The 21,732-nt window shown below is 40.3% G+C and overlaps 1 protein-coding gene across 2 annotated transcripts; it reads left to right on the top strand.

Annotated features, from left to right (window-relative positions):
• The first annotated feature begins 486 nt into the window (after positions 1–486).
• sema3e (sema domain, immunoglobulin domain (Ig), short basic domain, secreted, (semaphorin) 3E) lies at positions 487–21,717 on the top strand. 2 transcript variants are annotated; one of them, XM_051382525.1, is made up of 17 exons: positions 487–1,652; positions 11,051–11,211; positions 12,104–12,163; positions 12,550–12,669; positions 14,330–14,423; positions 14,710–14,826; positions 15,255–15,397; positions 15,491–15,605; positions 15,892–15,961; positions 16,034–16,178; positions 16,470–16,695; positions 16,835–16,926; positions 17,357–17,398; positions 17,850–18,016; positions 18,332–18,399; positions 18,710–18,843; positions 19,572–21,717. In XM_051382525.1, the coding sequence occupies exons 1-17, from the start codon at positions 1,547–1,549 to the stop codon at positions 20,070–20,072; spliced, it is 2,361 nt and encodes a 786-aa protein (XP_051238485.1). In that variant the 5' UTR covers positions 487–1,546; the 3' UTR covers positions 20,073–21,717. The 2 variants fall into 2 exon arrangements, with proteins under 2 accessions (XP_051238485.1, XP_051238484.1); XM_051382524.1 differs by having other exon boundaries at positions 18,329–18,399.
• The last annotated feature ends 15 nt before the right edge of the window (positions 21,718–21,732 follow it).

Below are 21,732 nucleotides of genomic sequence, written 5' to 3'. Positions count from 1 at the left end.
GGATCAGGTCCCTCTGTTCATAAAATTTATTTTTAATTTTCTGGTGATTATACACTAATGAAAACATACCTATGAATAATGTTTTTCATTTGTGTAAATAGATCCTCCTGAATGAAACTTAGGACCTTTATGGAAGGAAGCACTGGACACAAGGACAATAATATCTAGATTTTACAGAACTGAGGAGTGTGGGAGATTGGTAGACAAACAGAAGGAGAGATTAAAGGGGAAGGGAAAAGAAAATTGCCATGAAAGAAACCTTGTACATGAAAATCCATGGTAACAGTGATAATGACTATCCACATGGAAACAAACACAAAGACGGAAATAATTGAAAATGAAAGAAGTGCCAGAGTTGAGAGGCTGAAAACCTTGGCTAAGGTCCATGTTAATGCAGCAGAGAAAGAAGGCAAAAAGAAGGTGGTGAAGGAGGAGGGGAAGGGGAGAGGAGAAGCAAGGGGTGGTCTGTAGAGTGACACAAGAGGCAGCATTTCTTGGAGCCAGGAGTCAGGGAGAGTCTTACAGAGCCTGCCTGGGAGACACAGCACACTTAATCCAGCTGCCTGGGAGGGAGATCTCAACAATCTAGGGGAAGGAGCCTGCAATTTTCAGCCCTTCAAGTTGATTCACACTTCCCCACGTTACCAACCACACACACAGGCTTTTCCTCAGGCACACCACACCATGGCAGGTGGCCTCTGCCCAGATCAGTAGCTGTGGTAGGAGCCATCTTAACTGACTCACTGAGGTTTGAGCTGAGGTTTGGATCCTCCCTGACCGTTGGAGCGTGAGCAGAGTTTGGAGCTGGAGCTTCACTTTCTTCCCCAGTGCAGAGAGACGGCACGCCAGGCACGAGGCTCCCACTCCTCCCCTCTCCCACTCTGCCTTTTCCTGGGCTCCTGTCCAGAGAATGACTGGCTCCAGTGGACCCAAGAGGAGGAACGCAGCCTGAGGATACAGTACAGCAGCTTCTGCCCTGCCTGCCTGCCTGCCTGCCTGCCTGCTTCCCTGCCTGCTGGGACAGACAAATGCATTGAGGTTTTACAAATCAGCAGCTCTTTCACCTTTGTGGGATTCATTTTTTTCTGTCATCAGATCAGAAAGACTGGATCTGAGCTGAGCATACAGACAGACAAACAAACAGACGGACTGACATATGGACAGAGAGAGCAGTGGGCACTGCGGCGTGAATGTAGCAACTGGACTTCTCTTCTCCCTGGTTACTAAGACCAAACAAGGATAATAGCCAGAGCACTATCCTGTCCACCGAGGTAGTGGGTGGATGCAGCTTTCAGCAGACTGCTATAGGGGCAGTGACTGTATAGAAGATGCAGGGATACATCTAGTTGATTCACATTGTGTTGATCATCAGAAAAAGGACTGTTGCTTCCAAGTAGACTTTGTTACATTGCTATCTGTTCTATCGTTTGCAGCAACTTGCAGGGCAGAAAACTGTCTTTCTTTTCATGGACTTTGCTGTCCATGTTAAGTGGATTTCTTCCAGTATTTCTGTGTAGATGAACGTGGAGCGTGTGTCTCAATTAGAATGGCACAATGCATAAGGACTGTGTATCCGACACTGATGCTGCTGTATCTTGTTCTGCTGGGCATAGCTCACAGCATCTACCCGCGGATACGGCTCTCCCACAAAGGTAAGAAATACCTTGTGTGTGTTCTTTAATTACCTTTAATCCACAGCAACAAATGCTGATGTTGCGCAATTTTAAATGTTGTGTAATAATAGAGAGGCGAAGACAGTCTTTAGTGTGTTGAACTATCCAGAATTGTCAACGCAGCCCCAACTAAAAAAATTACATTCTCTGTTCAGTGCCTTCAGTGCAGATTAAGAATAAGACAATTTTTCAAAATTTAATAGACCTCCACTCTCCATTGATAGCAGTATTCTTTGCAGCATTTTTGTTGGTACCACTAATATTACTTAAATAAATGGCATAGTAAAAGCATAGTTATTTAGACCTATCTACACTGGTTTAACAAGTTATGACACCTTTCTCTTCAAGTAAATAAATAATAAATAAAAATAAATAAATAAATGCAAGCGTATATGAATGCAAAAATACAACAACCAAAATAAATACAACCAATGCTGAAAATGAACTGTCAAAGTGAGATCAGAGAAGCGCCATCTTCTGTGAATGAGTAAAAGGAACCGCAGGTAATCATTATCATATAATGAGATGGTCATTGAAGATTTATGTTTAGCCCGAGAGCAGAAGTCACCTTGCACTTGGATTTAAGAGGACTGACTTCTGCTCTGACTTTATGAAGTACATACTTTTTTGTGATGTTCAAGGAGCCTCCTTGTAGTTTGTTTTGAACTCTTGGTCATGGTGGCTGAGATTCCACAATGTGGCTTTCTCTCATGCCATAGCGGCAGAGAGATGGAGGAGAGTTTTTTTGGGGCATGTGTGTGTCTGAGAGAGGGAGAAGTGTTTGCGTGTGCCTGTTTATGTGTATGTGGGAGTGTGTGATACAGATGGGCATTCACTGGAATGCGGCGATTGTTGTGTATCTCTTGGACAATAATGGGGGTTTTTATATCTTTTTAATCTTTAATCTTATCAAGATAAAACTCTTGAGTAAACACTGCCTTTTTCTCACAGTTTCTTTGATCCCTATAGCAACAGAAGGTGATGATTCTCCCATAAGCCTGTTAGTCATGGTTGAATATAGGTGTGGAATTTGGATGGTCAATAACTCATAAGTACGGTGCTGTGAGTCTGTTATGAGAGTTGACAAGTCTGGTTCATCAGTTACGGGCAGTTTGCTGTTTTATGATATTTACTGTATGCTTTATGTCTCTCCTTGTTGCATAGTGGAATTTGTCTGCCATAAGACAATAATAACTAAATACAGTAAGACACAGTTTCCAATGAAAAGCACTGGAAATGGAAATAGAAATTTCCAAAAGAATCTGAAACAATAACTCAGAGAAAAAGAGATGATTAAAAAAAGATTGGCACATTTGGTTTCAGTAATGCAAAGCTCATATATCAACAGAACTGAGCAGATCAGTGCTGATGTGCTTAGTCATAAATGACACATCAGTATTTCTTGTGATCGTGACTTTCCCAATTCATTAACCGCCTGAGGGGAAAACTGCTGAAGTGATTGACATCCCACCTTTCTCTCTCCCTCCCCCCCCCTCTCTCTCTCCCCCCTCTGATACATGTTCTGGCTAGCATGGAGCACTCTGAAAAGGCTGCAGTTGGATCCTATCATTATGGAATGAAAAACATCTAAGTCTTAATATATGCCTCATGGGCTCTGCCTCTGATTTTTGCACACACCCTTAAGTGCACAAAAATTCACACACACACACACACACACACACACACACACACACACACACACACACACACACACACACACACACACACACACAGACAGGCACACATCCACAGGCAGAATAGTGTGAATTATTCACATGCCAATGACTTGGATGCAGTTCAGGGAGATGGAGAGGGATGTGGTTTTAACTGTTTGCCCTGAGGACTAAGAAAATATTATCATAACATCTGGTATCAAAACAGGGTGGAAAAACTAGATTCTCCAATTTGAAAGTAAGATTGATAATGAGAAAGAAAAGTTAATAATATCAGTACTGAAATATTTTTAACCTGCTTCTGGTCAGATGGACAGATACTTTACCAAGTGTTGGATCAATAAAAATCTCAATAAAATATCAGATCAACTTTCTCCTGGTTTCTGGGAATGAATTCCTGTGGGCACATTATCATGTGTTTCAAGGACGACCTTACTACCATGCAGTATGAATCTCTGCATGCTTTGATGTTAGCCACACCTCACACATGGTGTAGAATTATTATGCACTCTCGCTTTCATCTATTCCCCATTTTCTTGTCTAGACTTCTGGACGAGTGAAGATTTTTCCAAATTTCGACATTTTCACTTTCATCCCAGTCACTGATAGCTTATGCTTACACACCCAATTAACTCTCGTTCCAAAAGGTTGTTACCTAAATCACATGGAGTATTGAGTTACGATCGCAGACTGTCTGCTGTCTTTAGAAAGAACTGGCCCTAATCTTTGACTGCACAGCTTCCAAAGACCTTAAACACAGGCTAAAGATGGCAATACAGCTGAATTGCTTTCTGACTTTTGTCCAATCAAACTCCCTAAATCCCGGGTTATTATATATTTGCCCTGCAGACAGATGTGCTCGCTGTATAACAGAAATTAAAATATACTGTTTGTTTTGTACAATTTTTTGTTTTGTGGATACAGATCCATGAGATTTGGTTCTGCTTGGCAGCAGCCTTAGATCTCCAGGCCTGTGGTGGCCTGTGGAGTGAAATGAGCTCTTCTTTTAGGACAACCATCAATTCTGCTGCTAATGAAGCTGTTGCGCAGCATGCGTCTGAGTCTCAGCAGGCTACACGTAGATGGCCAGACTTTATGTTGCTGCCTCTATAACACTGTCATCATGCTCGGCTTTAGCAGCAGAGAGCGTGATACAGCAGTCTTCATATGACCTAAAGAGATCAAAGTCACTTCCAAAAAGTTTTCACCTCTACATAGTTTAATATGCTGGCTAATTTGCACTTTGCACTTCTGACGGAGAGGTTATGCCAGAAATTAAATTCCTGTTGATTCTGTCATGATTGTGAATATTATTTCAGGTGTGTTTTTTGGACAAATCGGGACTTCTTGGTTTAGAGAAGCTTAAAATTTCACCCCACCCACATAATAGAAATCTGTCCAGAACAGGTGTGTACTTACATAAACCCTGATCCATAACACTTTATATTAGGGTGCTTGTAATAAGCATCAATAGAAAAGGCACTTGCTAGATGCTTATTAACATTATTAGGTTTTAACAAGACTATATATGTGTAAATAATAGCATCATAAAGAAAATTGTTACCAGGTTATAGACAGTTTAGGAGTGTTACCAAAAGTCTTAGGAGTTTCTTATAATTGTTTATAATAACATCACAAACACATTTTATATATAATGTCATTTTTAAACCTTTACTCAGCTTTTGTTGTTGCTTTATTAAGACTTCTATATGATTCATTATGCCTTTATAAACAGTTAAATATGCTTTTTAGGGGCACTAGATCAAAAGTGGAAACAATGTTTATTAAGGTTAATAAGCTTAATAATATGTGTAATTTCTGTCATTAAGGACCCCCTTGAAAATAAGATGGTAGATCCTAATTTTCTAACTTTCTGATGTTTGGCTTTTATTAGACAGTAACAGCTGAAAAGAAACAGTGTGTCAGTAACAGGTTGACATGCAGCAAAGAGCCAGGGCCGGAATCGAATATAATGCCTCTGCAAGGACTCAGCATTAGTGCATGGTGCACGTTCTCCACCAGGTGAGATAGCCATCCTTTTGCAGCTAGCAGGACTATAGCGAGAATGATGCCTTATTAAGGTTAATAAATACTTTGTAATGTAACTTACGGTTAACTATGTTTTTCCTAAGATACCCATCTGGAATGAACACTACATGTTGTCATTGTTGATAAAATGTGAATAAAAAAATTACATATAAATCCAATGTGTTAGCGGTGAAACACTAAAACACTAAAACTCTTAAACATCATTTTCACCTTTCACACATTTCATATCTGAGTCTGTGTGCTCTTGCTCCTGTTAAACCTTGAAAAAATCCCTAAATTGTTTCCCACATTCCTGAAATGTAACAGGTTATTATTGCCGACATGCTTGTGCCTCCTAAAAACATGTCTGAGTTTAGCAAAAGTGTTCATGAGGGTAGCTTTGCGAAAAAGACAGAATACAAACTGACCATTTCACAATAATTAGATTGAAAAGACATTTCTTCACCATCTCTGCCAAAGACATGTTTACTTAAAAGTCATAATTGTTTACTTAGATATAAATATTTCCCTTCAACAGGTCTGTGATGGTGAATTAAGTTTTGTGATTGTGATTGTAATACTAAGCTTTTCTGACAAGGTTAACATCATAATGTATGTATATATATAAATAAATGTATTTGCTTTCCCTATTTCAACATTTACCTCATAGAAAATGTAAACAAAAGATGGTTAAAGCACTCAACAGTTGCATTTACTCATATGCTACACATGTGTGCAAGACATACTCTTCTAACACTGAATGAACAAAAATTTGGATGAGCACATGAAGCATGCAGATACATTGGTCAACAAATGCTTAACCTTTTTTAGACAAATCTTTTCATCAGCACCTACTGTAAAATTGTGAGATTTAAGCAGGAGGAACTGAGGCAGCAATTACTGATGTATGAAACCCCCCTTTGAGCTGTAATTTTAAACCTTCCTCTCCAGACAATAAAAAGCTCTCTTAATATGATTTTACAACCTTGAAATAACGTGGCTGTGGGTGACTTTCTTCTGAGAGTGAGATGGGGAATACCAGTATGGCCTAAAGTTTTGTCTGCCTGAAGTGAAATGAGAGAGGGTGGCATTTTTCTATATAAAGCTAATGTGCAAAGTGAGGAGTTCCATTAACTTTCTTCCGCCTACATGTGCAGAGACCTATAATTAACATTTACCACATTGGATCGTGGCCATAGGGCAGTCTTAGACCTTATATCAAACCACTGGAAAATGGAGGGTATGGTGATGATTAGATAAATCACACCTTTTGGGTCAGCGGAGGAAAATTATGTTTTTTCAACCCCCTCCCACCTCCGCACTCACCACTCTCTCTCACTTTCTCATTTTGTCTGTGTACGTCTCAGCGTCCTTTTCTCTCCCATTGTGTTATGTGTGTGCTCTCCAGTTCATTAATGAGATGTCCAGAGGGGAAGGCAGCTGGTGAAACTCTAATATCCTTTCTGACCTTTTCCCGCTGAAGGGACCAGGGAAACGAGACGAGTTAAGTTTGTCAAATGGGAGTAGGAAAGAAGGCACAACAATTGTTTGAGTCTTCAGAGAGTAAGTTGCAATGTTATAAAGGAGGGGGAAAAAAGGATGAAGAATGGCAAGTGATCGAGCACTTCAACACACAGAAATGCCATGTGTATGTTTTTTTTTGTTGGCAGTTCTCATTTTCCTTTATTTCTCCATGTAGAGAAAAAGAGAGGAGAACTGTTCATCCAAAGTATGACTACACACATTGCTGGTTAAAATGAATAACGAACTAATTCATAAAAATGCAGCACATAAGTCTATATGCAAGTTTAGTTTTGTTCAGTGTTTCTGTGTTGACGTAGCTTTATGCATATAGCAATGCATTGACACACACAAGCCACATAAAAAAGCAATTCATTTGGACTCCAAGGTCATATAAATGTAGGGTTGAGGCAATAGTTTGGAACAGAAAGGGACAGACTTTGATTAAATATCAGACTAATACAGTACCCTCCTTTATTTGGAAAGCATATTAAAAGTTGACACACATGCACACACTGCTTGTGAATACAAGTATTGTTTAAATTAGGAGGTATATATTGGTGTGGGCCAATAACAACATGAACTGTCAGTTGTCAAGGTATTCTCCTGATTTATAACATCAATCAGGTTACAGACTTACACTCAGTTTTTTATTACAGAGAAATATGCACTGGTCTCTTTCGCTCTCTCACATCCTGCTCTGACACTCCATGTGGCTTTCATTTTGCTCTGTGACATCATGCTCCCCCCAACACACACAAGAGGATACAGGAACACACAAGGCCGTATACTGATAATGGCATAACACCCCAGTTCCAGCTCCTGACCCCACCCCCAGGGGCTCCACAGTCTCGCTCAGGCCTTGTCGACACAAGGAGAACAGACTCTCTCCTTATTCTTGTCCCCTTTAACTCCAGCCGCCTCCAATAATTCTCTTTGTTTCTCTTCCAGGCCTAGTCCCATTACTCAATAAGTAAACCTCCATAGGCTTATTTCTGTGGAAATATGAGACAACCTCCCACAAGTTTAATTTCGGACATGAAATGCTTAGTATTGGCAATAGATCAAATTATGTTATCAAATCTAATTTGTGATTTTAAGTTTCCTGAGCAATGCTTTTTATGAACCCCTGTGTGCATTTATCTTGATTTTACTGACTAAACCCCACTGTTAGGAGACTGTAGATTGCTACTGCACACACAAACACAACCACATATTGTTCTCCCTGGTGCAAAACAGTGTTTTCATACAAGAATAAAGAGGAGATCACAACGTTTATTTTGATTTCACTTCACCAAATCTTCTCAGGCATCTCTCAGCACTCCTCAGACAGCCGATGAAAGTGTCTGTCTTGGGGGAGTCCTTTTTCTCTGTGTTTTCCATTTGAAGTGGGATCACAGTAGGGCCGTGTGTCTCCCTGGCTCAGTTGCTGATGGAGAAACACCCTCCTCCTTCTCCTCTCAGCTCCTTAGCTGACAGCTAAGGAGCCCTCACTAGCTGCAGATGGCGAAAAAACTTGGAAAGGAGAGAGGAGAGAGAGGAAATGCGGAAATCCCCTTTTCCCTTCTTCAGTCTGAGTAGTGGTTGCAACTGTCTGTGACTGGTGCACATAATGACAGTGGAGAAACCTTTTAAACAGCATTGTGCGCTCTGAAGCACCTTTCAGTGTGTCAGTGTAATAATCACATCCACCAATTGTGTTTTAGAGTAACTCTGTAATCATGTGTAATTACTGTAAGCGGATTAATCAACAGCCTATTTTATTATAAATGTGATTATAGTTTCTTCTCAGTTGTATTTGTATACTGGTGGGAAATGGATGTTCTTCTTTCGTTCTTTCAGTTTCAAGTTTCAAGCTGCTTATGTCAGTGTGTCAGTCCCCTTTTATTTAATTACATGAGCATGGGATGGGAACAGTCCAGTTCAGACTTGAACCCTACACATCTAAAATATCACATTTACAACTCTTACAAATATGTAAGCAAAATAGATGAATGCAATGTATCTGTATTTGTGTTTGTTTGTGTGTGTGCGAGTGAGAGAGCTTGTACAAGTCTTTGCATCTCACTGTGTTTACATGTCCATGTAAATCCGCTGTCACACATCATTATTAACAAAGACATGTAAAAAGTAGATGGAAAAAAGGGTTTGGCTTAGGCACTGTTTACTCCATCACTTTAAATGGCTGTCTAAGTCTGTCATCTGAATAAGTGGTAGCAGATTTTACTTCACATAAAGAAGGAGCTGATTGTTCGAGAGCCCAACACTAGAGAAAACTCAGAGTGGAATGTTAGAGGACTGTCCTTGATCCAAGTTCAGCTTAACTCAGAGGGAACTGCAAGGAGATAGAGGGGAGAGACAGTGTGTGTGTGTGTGTGTGTGTGTGTGTGTGTGTGTGTGTGTGTGTGTGTGTGTGTGTGTGTGAGAGAGAGAGAGAGAGAGAGAGAGAGAGAGAGAGAGAGAGAGAGAGAGAAAGAGCTCCAAGTATGTGTGGATTAGATAATTACAGGAAGCATGTCTGATCCCTGGCAGAACACCACTGCCACATCCCCTCACTCTCTGCCACCTAACCACCAGAGATCTAATGCTACTAAAACAAACAGTCACTTGTCTCCAACATAGAAATTTTAATAGCAACAAAATATACAGCCCTCTCCTCTGTGGATACCTAATCCTATGTTAAACAAATAAAACCTTCCATGGAATTGTATGCTGTTGCTATGAGTAATCTACAAAATTGGGATAAACACTCTATGGTTCTATCTTGGAGATCAAGTATCACTAAAAATATACAGATACTAGGAAAACAAATCATACAATTACCCTCTGCAACCCCAGCATGTAGAGACATCGCAGTATTATTTGAGGTTGTTGAAAGATTGGCATGCTATTACAGTCATAGCTAATGGTTTTGCCTCTCTTCATTTAGAGGGAGTTTTGTGGAGAATAGTGCATAGATGGCCTCACTTGTGCATGAAAGTAGGACAAATAGAGAGAATACAATCTGTGCAATGCTAGTGCTATACATTTGATTACAAACCCTGGCTTGTCTGCTTGAATCTGTCTGAGGTTTTAAAAGCTCTGCTAACTCACACCAGATCCCCCTTTTTCTTTTTTCTTTCTTTTCTTTTCTTGTTAATGAAAGGTTTTTCAGAACAGTGCGACCCAGAGGGCATGCACACCTCTGGGGCTTCACTTAGTTTAAATCCTTCACCCTCAACCTCTCCAGAAGCTTGCAGACAGCAGGTATAGAGGAGCAGCTTGTTCAATCAATCAATCATGCAGATACAACTGGGTGTGTTGCATGTGTATGCCAAATACGAATCTGTGTGTCTTGCTCTGTGGTTATTCTGATGACAGTGTGTTTATATTTAATGACATATCTGCCATGGTCCGCTGCTTCCTTTTTAGAGAAGGATTTTAAATCACCTAAAGCAAGACTGACAGGGAGTGGCTGCTGATCTCAAACTAATGACTGATTCCGTTTCCTGTCTGATAAAACTGCTTCCTTCTAGTAAAAGATCAACCCCCCCCAATTAATCACAAAATCTGTCCCAGGACTTATATGTCACTTCTTTTATCACGCCTTCATGGTTTCTAGAATGTCATTTCAGTTGAGTTTTGCCAAGGGTTTACAGCAGTAGTCCTTAAAGCAATTCATTGGCACATACCAGTACCTTGGAGGTCAGCTGTACTCCTTCAAGGCCAAGTGAACATTTACTGATCAGAAAAACCAGATGCATTGTAGTTCTATGACCAATGGCCAATGACATATAGAGGCCTAGCTATAATTGAGAGAGAGGAAGCATTGGTGCCACACGAGAGGGAGAGATGAGATGAAAAGATAACCCTCCTTGCTCTCTTCCAATCTCTTGAGGAAGCTATGAATCAGAACCACATGTTGCAATGTGCCCTTGGCCATGGGAGCTGTTGGGACTCAGGCACAGGTTACTGGAGCAGTAACAAATCCCTTGAGGAAGGGGTTTGCTAAAATTTGATTTTGCTGGTTTGTACAGGCTAAAGCAAGATCAGAATCCACATTTGAAATGAAAACTCTGTCTCTCTAACCAGCTAGATATCCCTCCCTAAATTGCAGACCTAGACTGTGTTGCTATAATTATTCTGCTTTTTTTCTGTGTGGGTTGTTGACTGCAGAGCTTTGGAAGCTGAACAGGACCTGGGTGTTCCAGGGAGATGGAGCGTCTCTTCAGCCCCAGACTATGCTTCTGGATGAGGGCCACGAGAGGCTTTATGTTGGGGCCAAGAATACTCTGTTCTCCCTTAGCTTGGACCGGGTTAACACGCACCAGAGAGAGGTAGGCCTGCTTTCATCCTCTCCCTGCCTTTTAAGAAATGAGAAATATTAAACTCACACACCTACAGATCAATAGGTTAGCCCAGTGTTTCTCCAACCTTTTACTTCATGTACCAACCACAGGAAATATTAAGCTCTCTAAGTACCACCAGTATGACCAAGTTTAAAATACAGTAGTTCAGCTGCGCACAGGAGGCAGGATTATTCCTAATAAGAAGATTATTTATTGTTGACTCTTGTTGAATTCGGAACGGAATCGGTTCGAGAACCAGTGCTAAATTGTTTGAAAAAAAGGTACTCCTTGTGCACACTTCTCTTCCCATTTGGAGCCACAATTGTTTTTTAACCTTTCATTTTACCTCTTGCCATCACATTGCAGCTCGTAACTAATCATGGATGTGTATGTGCAGTACGTGCGTGACCATAACTATGTAGCAGGCTGATACTTAAACAATGGCAAAAAATAGTTAAAATTACATTTCAGTGATCTCATAGTTATTTCTTAGTTTTTTATTTGAAATTTTGTAGTATTTTGATTGTATTGTATGTTTTTACTTTTCCTCCACATACCACTAGAGGGAGCTCACGTACCACAGTCGTACACATACCATAGTTTGAAAACCAGTGTGTTAGCCAAACCTAGTCTGCATGTGTGTGTCCTTACACAGTAGCACTGTGTTCAGTATAAAACAGTATTTGGTTTTTTTGATGCGGAACTGAAAAGGTGGCATAATAACCCTGTAAGATGATTATACAGTGAAGAATAATGCAGTGGAGATAAGTGTTATTTGGTAAAAAACTATACACTTAACTATGCATGTAAAACACTTTTGTTTTTATTTAGTTTGAAACAGCACTATTGTAAATATGAGTCCAACTGTGTTTTATTTCAGATACCGTGGGCCAGTACAGAATCTCAGATAGAGGAGTGTTTGATGAAGGGGAGGGAAAAGGTAAGGGACACCTTCAACATGACTGCATGCAAACCTACTGTATGTTCCCAACTGGGCCTTGGTAGTATGTCTTAGGTTGATTATAGAGGGCAAAACATAAATGCCCAGTTGATAACGTGGATTATAGTATGATACATTTATTATAGCTAGATAGATCCATTACAGTGATAGATACTGTCAGCTTGTATGGATTGACTTTTATTTCTCACTGTGCTCATTAACCTTTGTTCAACCTGAAGTATTGATGTTATTGATGATGCAGTAAAAGCGTTGTATTTTTTAATCACGCCATTCTCTCTGCTTCCCTGATGACCCTTCACCCAACCACCCTCCTCCCTACCCCACCTTACCCAACCACTGCTTCATCTCTGTATCTCTTCCAACAGCCGGAGTGTGCAAACTACATCAAAGTCCTGCAACAGTACAACCAGACCCATTTGCTGGTTTGTGGAACTGGAGCCTTCAATCCTATCTGTGCCCTGGTCAGAGTGGGACACACAGGGCAGGTGAGTCCCAAAGAGAGAATCAGAGTTTGGTTTAAATAACATACTATCAGAGATCTTTTTCAAAGTCAAACAGCACTTTTACATTACTTGATAGTTAATCCATAGTGGATATTTCTAATTGTACTGTTTCTTTCTTTCTTTGCTTCAAAAACTGTGGTTGCCTTTAGTGAGCATCAGATTTTCACTTCAAATAACTGTCTGAAAACAAATGGTTATTCTAAAGAAAATGTTGCAGATTTCTTCATTATATTATCATTAGCAAGAGTGATGTGATGTGGAGATGGAAGTGAGTTTCAGTGATCTTTTGTTTTCCCAGAGGTTAGAAAAATTATTTGTTATACTAATAATTTATATTAAATAAAGCTGATACTACATCTGCCAGGTAAAAAGGGAGAATAGGCCAGGTGCTGCTTTCTGTAAGAGCATGTTTGAGGAAGACTAATGTTCTGTCTCACTCAGGGGTCAATTTAAATGTGTGCCTTAGTGGGATTTGAGCACACTGGAATGTTTTGCGTGCATACTGGTGTCCATGCAAAATTGCCTGCATACATCTGTGCGAGTATGTTTGTCTGCAGTATGACACATATGGTACCTCCCAGGCGTCAAACGTGGAACACTCCTCAGTGTGTGTGTGTGTGTGTGTGTGTGTGTCTGTGATGTATTTAGAGAGTGAGGAGGGGAGAAGGTTTCCACCCTGCATTCCAACACTGGTCCAGTAGGTTGACCAGGCCAGGAACCAAGCTCAACCATCTCTCATACCATTGGAATGCTCACAGAGTGAGCAAAACTGGATCAGTATAACCAACCAAATGTCTCTACAAGATTGCCTCACATAATTTTCATACTTGGTGTATGAGATTACATATAGTCTACAATTACCTTTAAGCCGAATAATATTTAGACAACGATAAACTATAGAAAATACTATTGCAATTCATCAAGCCAACCACTGACTAACAAATATTAATGCACCCCTGACCCAGACATAAAAAACAGCCCACATTTCAGAGTACTTCATGTAGATTAATATTGATTCAGCCTATTTTACCTATTTTCCATTTGGTTTTGATAGACCACATTACATGATGGATGAGTTTAACCCAGAAACTGACTTCTGTTACAGTCAAACGCAGGGCGGTAGTCACAGCACAGTAGGGCTGCTTGGCTACTCATAAATCAATATATGACACCCCCTCTGATCTGCCAGTGACAGTCGTAAACACTGTGGTGGCCTACAACATATGAGCTGTGGTTCTAGAGGGAATTCAGGGTATGTATGTATGTGTGTGTGTGTTTCTGTCACCTGCTGTGCAGGGCAACAAGATCAGAAGAGTAGACGCAGTGAACTCACTATGATATAAGAGCAGTGACTTGTTGGTTAGAGACATTCGGACAACAGTCCTTCATTTGGTTATCCATCATTCCTTGTCTCATCTATCTTTCTTCCTCCTTCTCATCCATCACTTTCAGATTCCTCCTCTCTCTAATTCTCCTCAATCTCTCTCCCCACGCATCACCTTCTGAGGTTTGTCTGGATGTTGTTAAAGCCTTTGCAAGGCTACAGCTTTTGAGTGTGTGCTTACGTTATCATTCATCAGTTACATTTGTGTATGCATAACTACGCCTGTATCTCTGTGTGTGTTTTGTGCATTGCTCTTAGGACAAGCAGTTTGCTCTTGAAGGAGACAGTATAATGAGTGGCAGAGGACGCTGTCCATACGACCCCAACAGTCCCTGCACGTCAACGCTCTCCAGTAAGACACTGCTCACTCCATCATACATCATCTCACCATCAGCTGAACTAAAAACACAGTTGTGAGACAACAATGGAAGTTTTCATTTCAGCTCGACAAATACATGCAATTCCTTATTGAATAGAATTTAACAAGTCAATACTGCCATCTTGTGGTCTTTTCTTATATCAGTACTTTAATTACAGCAAAAAGGTGTGTATTCTTAATAATATATGCATATATGCATATTCATTAATTATTCATTTTCTTGTGTTTGTGTATGTGTGTGTACGTGTGTATACATTAGGAGGAGAGCTGTATATTGGCCTGTACACTGACTACTGGGAGAACGATGGTGCTTTGTGTCGACTTAACAACCAGACCTACACACGCACTGAAAGAGACGACCGGCAGCAACTCAACGGTTAGTGTACATTACAGGAAAAATCATCTCCCTTTAAATGCAAAGCAGTGCCAATGGATATAGTATATGTGATAACAAACTGAGTATGTTTTCAAAAATATATTAAAATTGTATGACAGTTCAGAAAATGAAATGCTATTGATCTAATGATTCATAGTCTAAATGTTTTCTATTACATAGTATTCATGAGCTTTTGTTTAAAATAATTTATATTTTCACATACAGATATTTTGTCAGACTGTCATAACAAGTATTACATTCCATATAGGAGATTCCTACCATAACACATCTAAAATGAGGAAGAATTCAAAATTAACAGTTTATAACAAATTGCTCCAGCACCAAATCACTACTGCTACCTTCACTACCAGGGCTTTTTAATTTATCTTTCGTTCCACTCATTTTGTTACAAATCCTTCTCCCTTCAGAACCTAAATTTGTGGGGTCAGCAGTTATTCCTGACAACGATGACAAGGATGATGATAAGGTTTACTTCTTCTTCACTGAGAGGGAGATGGATGCTGAGGGAGGGAACAAGGCTGTATATACTCGCGTTGGGCGAGTCTGTGCGGTGAGAATGCTAATGTTGTAGAAAAGTTTCTGGGTATGATCAGCCAAAGCCAAAGTACTGCACTCACATTCTATATCTGCCTTCATCTCTCAGAATGACCAAGGAGGACAGAGAATGTTGGTGAATAGATGGAGCTCTTTCCTGAAAACTCGTCTTATCTGCTCTGTTGCTGGACCAAATGGCATTGATACACATTTCGATGAACTCGGTAGGACTACACAGAGACTGTTTGAATCTTATTTATTTACTGTTAAACTTTGAGTCAACACACACACCTGCATCTACATCCCTCAAAATTTGGAAGGTAACTTTGTTATTGAGTATTTTTTTGTATTCTGACCTAGTAGTGGTAACCAATATGAACAATGTGATTTCCAAAATTCACAAAGACTCATCTAACCATCTGGATAGAAAACAGATTCCGACTGCTGCAGAATGAGAAAAATGTTACCCTGTTAACACACAACAGCTAAATTTTATATTTTGTGTCTCAGAGGATGTGTTTGTGCTCAAGAATAAGGATGGGAAAAATCCAGAAATCTTTGGCCTCTTTAGCACAACAAGGTGAGTGAAGGACGACGTCAGCATTTCATTATACAGTTTGTTTCAAATCACTAATAAAACCTTCTTTTGCAGCACGGTTTTTAAAGGCTATGCAGTGTGTGTCTATCACATGGATGATATCAGAGCAGCCTTTAATGGTCCATTTGCCTACCGAGAGAGACCCGAGCATCATTGGACACCTTATGAGGACAGAATCCCCTACCCTCGACCTGGATCTGTGAGTCTAAATGCACCACAACATTATGCATTCACAGCACTCTCCATTAGTCTGTGTCTACGACAGATGTCCTTTAAGAGGGACAGTGTTGAGAGCATGTAAGACAGCTCTGGTGAATGTTAGCACTGTTGTAGCTACCTTGGTAGGTCACACAGGGACAGTCTGAGCCAGACATGTCAGCTTTTTTTTTTCTCACAGCGTAAAGTGCCAATGCAGCAAATGGCCTCTTCTGTCTCCATCCCTGCCCCTTCCTTTACTCTCTCTATTTCTGTCACATCATCTCTTGAACAGTGTGCCAGTAAAGTGAATGGAGGTGGCTTCTCCAGCTCTAAGGAGTTTCCGGACGAGGTTTTGCGGTTTGTGCGTTCTCATCCTGTGATGTATCGCCCAGTACTTCCTCAGCACCGTAGACCCGTCCTGCTGCAGACTGAGCCAGGCAGGAGAAAGCTGACCCAGATCGCTGTGGACAGAGTCCAAGCACAGGATGGACACTACCATGTTCTCTATATTGGCACTGGTACACTATTATTCTTCATGCATTATAAGCCATGCATGAAGAATACACTTACTATGTACCCAATGAAAGACAAACAAGAGTTACTCTGAATAACCTGTTAAACCTTTGTGTATGTAACATTAATGTCTTCTTCCGTTAGATGATTCTGTGGTATTGAAAGTCATCACCATCTACAACAAAGACACAGACACTATGGAGGAGGTGCTGCTGGAAGAGCTGCAAGTATTCAAGGTACTCTATTTTTAGAGAACAAATGTGAAAGCAAAGAAGACTTTGTAACCAAGAAAATTCTGCATTTTACTGCATACACATTAGTCTTGCTGCAGTTTTACAATAAGAGACATTGTTCTGAAACCCCTGCTAATTTGCACCTTTTCTGCCATAAGAGGGGAACACTTATAACTGTGCAGCCAGCGTGCTGAGAGATCTTGAGAATGATTTGAATATATCAGTTCTACTTAAATCAGTTAGATATAGAAACCCGTCTACAAGCAGCGGCTGCTGCAATTTTAATTAAGTCTTGATTTGGTATGGTAAGAAGCATGGGGAAAGCCCTGTAGTGACAAAGTGCTTTATGGCAACCCTTGTTACTTTATTCTTATAGCATGAAACGACTGACCACATTAATTTTGAATAATAGCAACATGTTTTCTATTTGCAGGTGCCAGCACCAATAAGAGAAATCATAATATCATCTAAAAGGGTAAAATGACCATTTGAATCCCTATACTGTTTTCCCTTCATGCAATTCTGTTGTTTAGCCACAAGATGTTAACATTGCAACACTTTGTATTGACATAATTAATATGTACTGTAGACAGGTTTTTGCTATGTAACCCAGGTACATCAGGTAAAGACAGAAAGCATATATATACACACAATATGTAAACACAGACAGGTGACAAATTAAACGAGTGGAGATACATAAGAAATACAGATGCTTTAGTACAGGACATGAGGGGGCATTGAAGGGTTTGATGAGAATAAAAATTATTTGAATCAATCAAACAACTAAACATTGAACACCTATGGGAGAATGGAGAGGGTTTAGAGACAATTAAGTTTAAATAGTCACTCATCTATATACTGTACTGCATGTATATATGTCAAATTGTCAATTGTCTTGATATTAATACTTGATGTTGGCTCCACAGCAACAGCTATATGTGGGGTCAGAAGTGGGTGTGGCCCAGGTCAGACTACATCAGTGTGACCTCTATGGGTCAGAATGTGCTGATTGTTGTTTGGCCAGAGACCCTTACTGTGCCTGGGATGGTCTCACCTGCTCCAGATTTTACCCTGCTGGCATCTATACCAAGAGGTAACAGCAGGCACACACTCCGAGACAGGTCTAATCTTTTCTCCCTGAAAATGTGTTTGTGTGATATCATCAGCTGTTCACACCTTTACAAGCGCACTTCTGCATCTTGCCCTGAATGTCACAATGCTCTGAGGCTGGTTTATCTAGTCAGTATCACAGGCTCTGAGAGACATGACAGCCAGGTGTTATGTAATGCCTATCAGTATGCACTTGATCACCTCCCTTCCTCTTTCTTTCCTTTCACCCATCTCTTGCACTTTCATCACATGTTCAAAATTACTCTCTCTCTACTTATGCTCGCTCCAATCTCAGCAGACGATTCAGGCGGCAGGATGTTCGCCATGGCAACGCCGTCCAGCTGTGCAATGGGCTGCAAATTGATGGTTAGTGTATAAAATGACTGTGTGATGTGTGTTTTTGTGTGTGTCTGTGCATGGGCATGCTTGTATGTATTTACTTGTATTGCAAGATTTTGTCAGACAAATACTGTGTACAAGCAAGGAAATTATGCAGTTCTTGAGAAGCACCGGACTAAATATGAAAAAATGTGAATCACTGCGGTTAGATCTGAGAGAGGTTAGTGTGCCCCTACTGTGGCAGATAGGGGTAGAGCAATCCACTCGAAGGTCACAGAAGCCATCTCTCTCGTCTCACTATATTTTATGATCTGTGTGTTTGTGTGTTTGTGTGCAGATGAACAATGGCACAAAGCTGAGGAGAGGCTGGTGTATGGAGTGGAGAGCAACAGCACTTTACTTGAGTGTGTCCCTCGATCGCTTCAAGCAAAGGTCCTCTGGTTCTTGCAGAAAGGAGGAGTGAAACACGAGGTGAGTTAGATAGACCTGTACGTGAAATAAATACAAATGTGAACTGAACAAATATTGCACTACAGACACAGATACAAGAAGCTACAAAACTCTGGGGGAAAAAAAATAGTAGAGCCGAGGTGAAGTACTGAAACTTTAATAGTTAGTTAACTACCCCAATAGATCTGTCTAGCCATGCAGATAGATTTTTGCTGCTACTTCAGTGTAATTGAGATGAACGGAATTTCATTTATGACGCTCAAAGCAGTAAATTATTACCATTTACATAGTGAGGTTTGTGGACTATCCTGAGTAACTGGGAGAGGGATTGTGTTGTTGGATATTTATATTAAATTTTTCTATGTGTAGAGCACCCCAAACAAAATTCCATTCTCTTTGATACAGGGATGGTGACTTAAATCAGTGCCATATATCTCACAACCTTGTGAAATGCATTTTAAATGTTTATATCGCAAGCCTTTAGATCTAAACCTTATATTTAAACTTGCAGCGTATACTGCAGCAAACAGAAATCTGCACAGAACCTTAAATACAGAGTCACTGTATTGATTGCACTATTAAAGAACTACCTTTCCTTAATTTATCCTTTGCTGAGTTTAGTCCTGTTGATTTTTTAATTAAAATTTCTCTTGGGAGAAGAACTCATGCAGTGCAGTGCAGTGCAGTGCAGCAAATGCCTGAATTGCTACACTTAAATAATGGCTACATCACTTTCTTTCCTCCTTTAGGTTCGAGGTGATGAGCGGGTTATCATAACCTCCCATGGGCTGCTGTTTTTACGAGTGAGGAGTTCCGACACTGGTTTGTACGTGTGCCAGACTGTGGAACATGGATACGTGCACACATTATCGCGTACCTCTCTACACGTGCTTAGAGGGGAGAGGGTGGAGTCAGCGATCCACAGGGCTAATGATGGGGAGGGAGAAAAAGCTACGGCTTCTTGCCACTCCTCCATAGGGCTCCAACCGGGCCCCAGCATCAGCCCGAGGGCTCTGGTGCCATCCTCAGTCCCAGGCCCCAACTCCAGGCTGTGGTACAAGGAGTTTCTCCAGCTGATTGGCTACGGGGATGCCCAGAGAGTAGAAGAGTACTGTGAGAGAGTGTGGTGCTCAGATAAAAAACGAAAAAAGACAAGAAGGAAGTATGTTCCTCCGGGTGGCGAGAAGAGAGGGAAAGGGAGAGCAGAGGAGAACTCCCACCGAGCGCCCAGGCACACCTTGGACACCTGAGGAGAACAGGGACTGACTGTACATGCACACACCCATACACACACGCACACACACACAGACACACACACACACACACACACACACACACACACACACACACACACACAGTCTAAAGGTCACACTCACTCAGTGTTTGCACCATGTAAAAGGTTTTCACTTTGCTTTCAACAAGAGCAGTAACTGAAAAACAAAAGTAGCAGGTTGCTTAGCTTTTGTAGCTACATTTATCACTCAGTGGCTTGACTGTGATGTTTCCAATTATTCTAAAAAGCAATTTCTTTCCTTTTTGTGTGGTGTAAACTGATTATCCAGTGCAGACCTTGGGTAAATACTATGAATGTCAGTGTCAGCACAGAGCAGAGGCCCTGGGAGGAGATGGATGACTGATTAAGCGACATTGCCTCTGATCTGAAGACACAGAATATAATATATCAGCTGCTGTGGACTGACCTAGCCCAACCCAGCTGTCAATCCACACAGAGAATCCTCTCATTCAATGGCTTAATATGAAAAACTCTTACTGTATCTACTATGAGAGAACAACTATGTTAAAGGTAATGGCCTTCTAATCTTTTTTGGTACTATAGTAACTTATTTTCTTGGTCTCTACTTTGAGTTCTGTAGTTGTTTAGATGTCGTAAACTGGAAAATATAGTGGTGTTGTTTTTGTACAGTGAAAAATGCTTGGAGCTTTACAATACTGCTAATTTGAATATAATGTGGTCATGGCTGTGGTGTGTTTGGTTACAATGGCCACAATGCATACAGTAAGATACTGCAATGCCACTATTTATGGATAATTGAGGCATGTTTTAATTATAATTATGCTCTCAATGGAAGTAATTAAGCACTTGTAAAAACTGTTACAATAGATTAAAAGTGGTATTATCATTATTATAATTATGATGATGATTATTATTATTATTATTATTATTATTATTTATTATTAAGTGTCTACCTACACATCTAAAATTGTGATCAAATGTATCAACAGTATTGTGTGTATTGCATATTTTATTTATCTAAAAAAAAATCAGGGTGGCCTTTGCGTGCACATCTGGTAACTGTATTCAAAAAGTCAGTCCTTCCTCTTTCCCTTTCTCTCCCTCCATTACTTGCTCTCCCTTCCTCCCTTTTTGACCCCCCCTCCACCGCCCCTTTTGTTTATCTGTAATGATGTTGCAGATGGGATTCATAATTACCACCACAAACAGAAATGTAGTACACCACAATTTGCTCAGAAGAAAAGAAAGACAAATAAATGTTAGGGTGTCCATCCAAGCGTGTCAACAAAACTGATGAGTCAGCTTCATGAATATTCAGTTAATTCTGAGATGACAGTAACATCAAACAATCAGATTTTACAATGAAATGCATTGTAGTGGTTGTGCTAAAAATAGAGCCTGGAGGATCTCTCATTTTTCCATGTCGTGCATTTATGTCTTAATTCTCTCACTTTATAGTTTTGACCTTGTTGTCTTTACTGTATTCATAATGTGGTAGAAAATCACTTGGTCTCTGTCAAGGCTTTATATCGTCACTCATCATTCTCCTTGAATATTCTTAAACTAAGACTTAGATTTAAAATACTGTGTGTGCTTATACCCCTTATAAATACCAGCCATTAAAAAAAAGATGGACCTTCCTTCCCTGGTGTCAC

Source organism: Dicentrarchus labrax, unplaced genomic scaffold (assembly GCF_905237075.1).
Source record: "Dicentrarchus labrax unplaced genomic scaffold, dlabrax2021, whole genome shotgun sequence".
Lineage (NCBI taxonomy): Eukaryota > Metazoa > Chordata > Actinopteri > Moronidae > Dicentrarchus > Dicentrarchus labrax.
The sequence above is the reverse complement of the archived record's forward strand: the minus strand, read 5'-3'. Positions and strand labels throughout refer to the sequence as shown.

What these genes read in the sequence shown, in the direction of transcription:
- sema3e (XM_051382524.1), top strand. Translation starts at nt 1,547, where the DNA reads ATGGCACAATGCATAAGGACTGTGTATCCGACACTGATGCTGCTGTAT. An exon ending in TCATAATATCATCTAAAAGG is followed by an intron (nt 17,399 to 17,849) that starts GTAAAATGACCA and finishes TTGGCTCCACAG; the next exon opens with CAACAGCTATATGTGGGGTC. An exon ending in AAGGAGGAGTGAAACACGAG is followed by an intron (nt 18,844 to 19,571) that starts GTGAGTTAGATA and finishes TTCCTCCTTTAG; the next exon opens with GTTCGAGGTGATGAGCGGGT.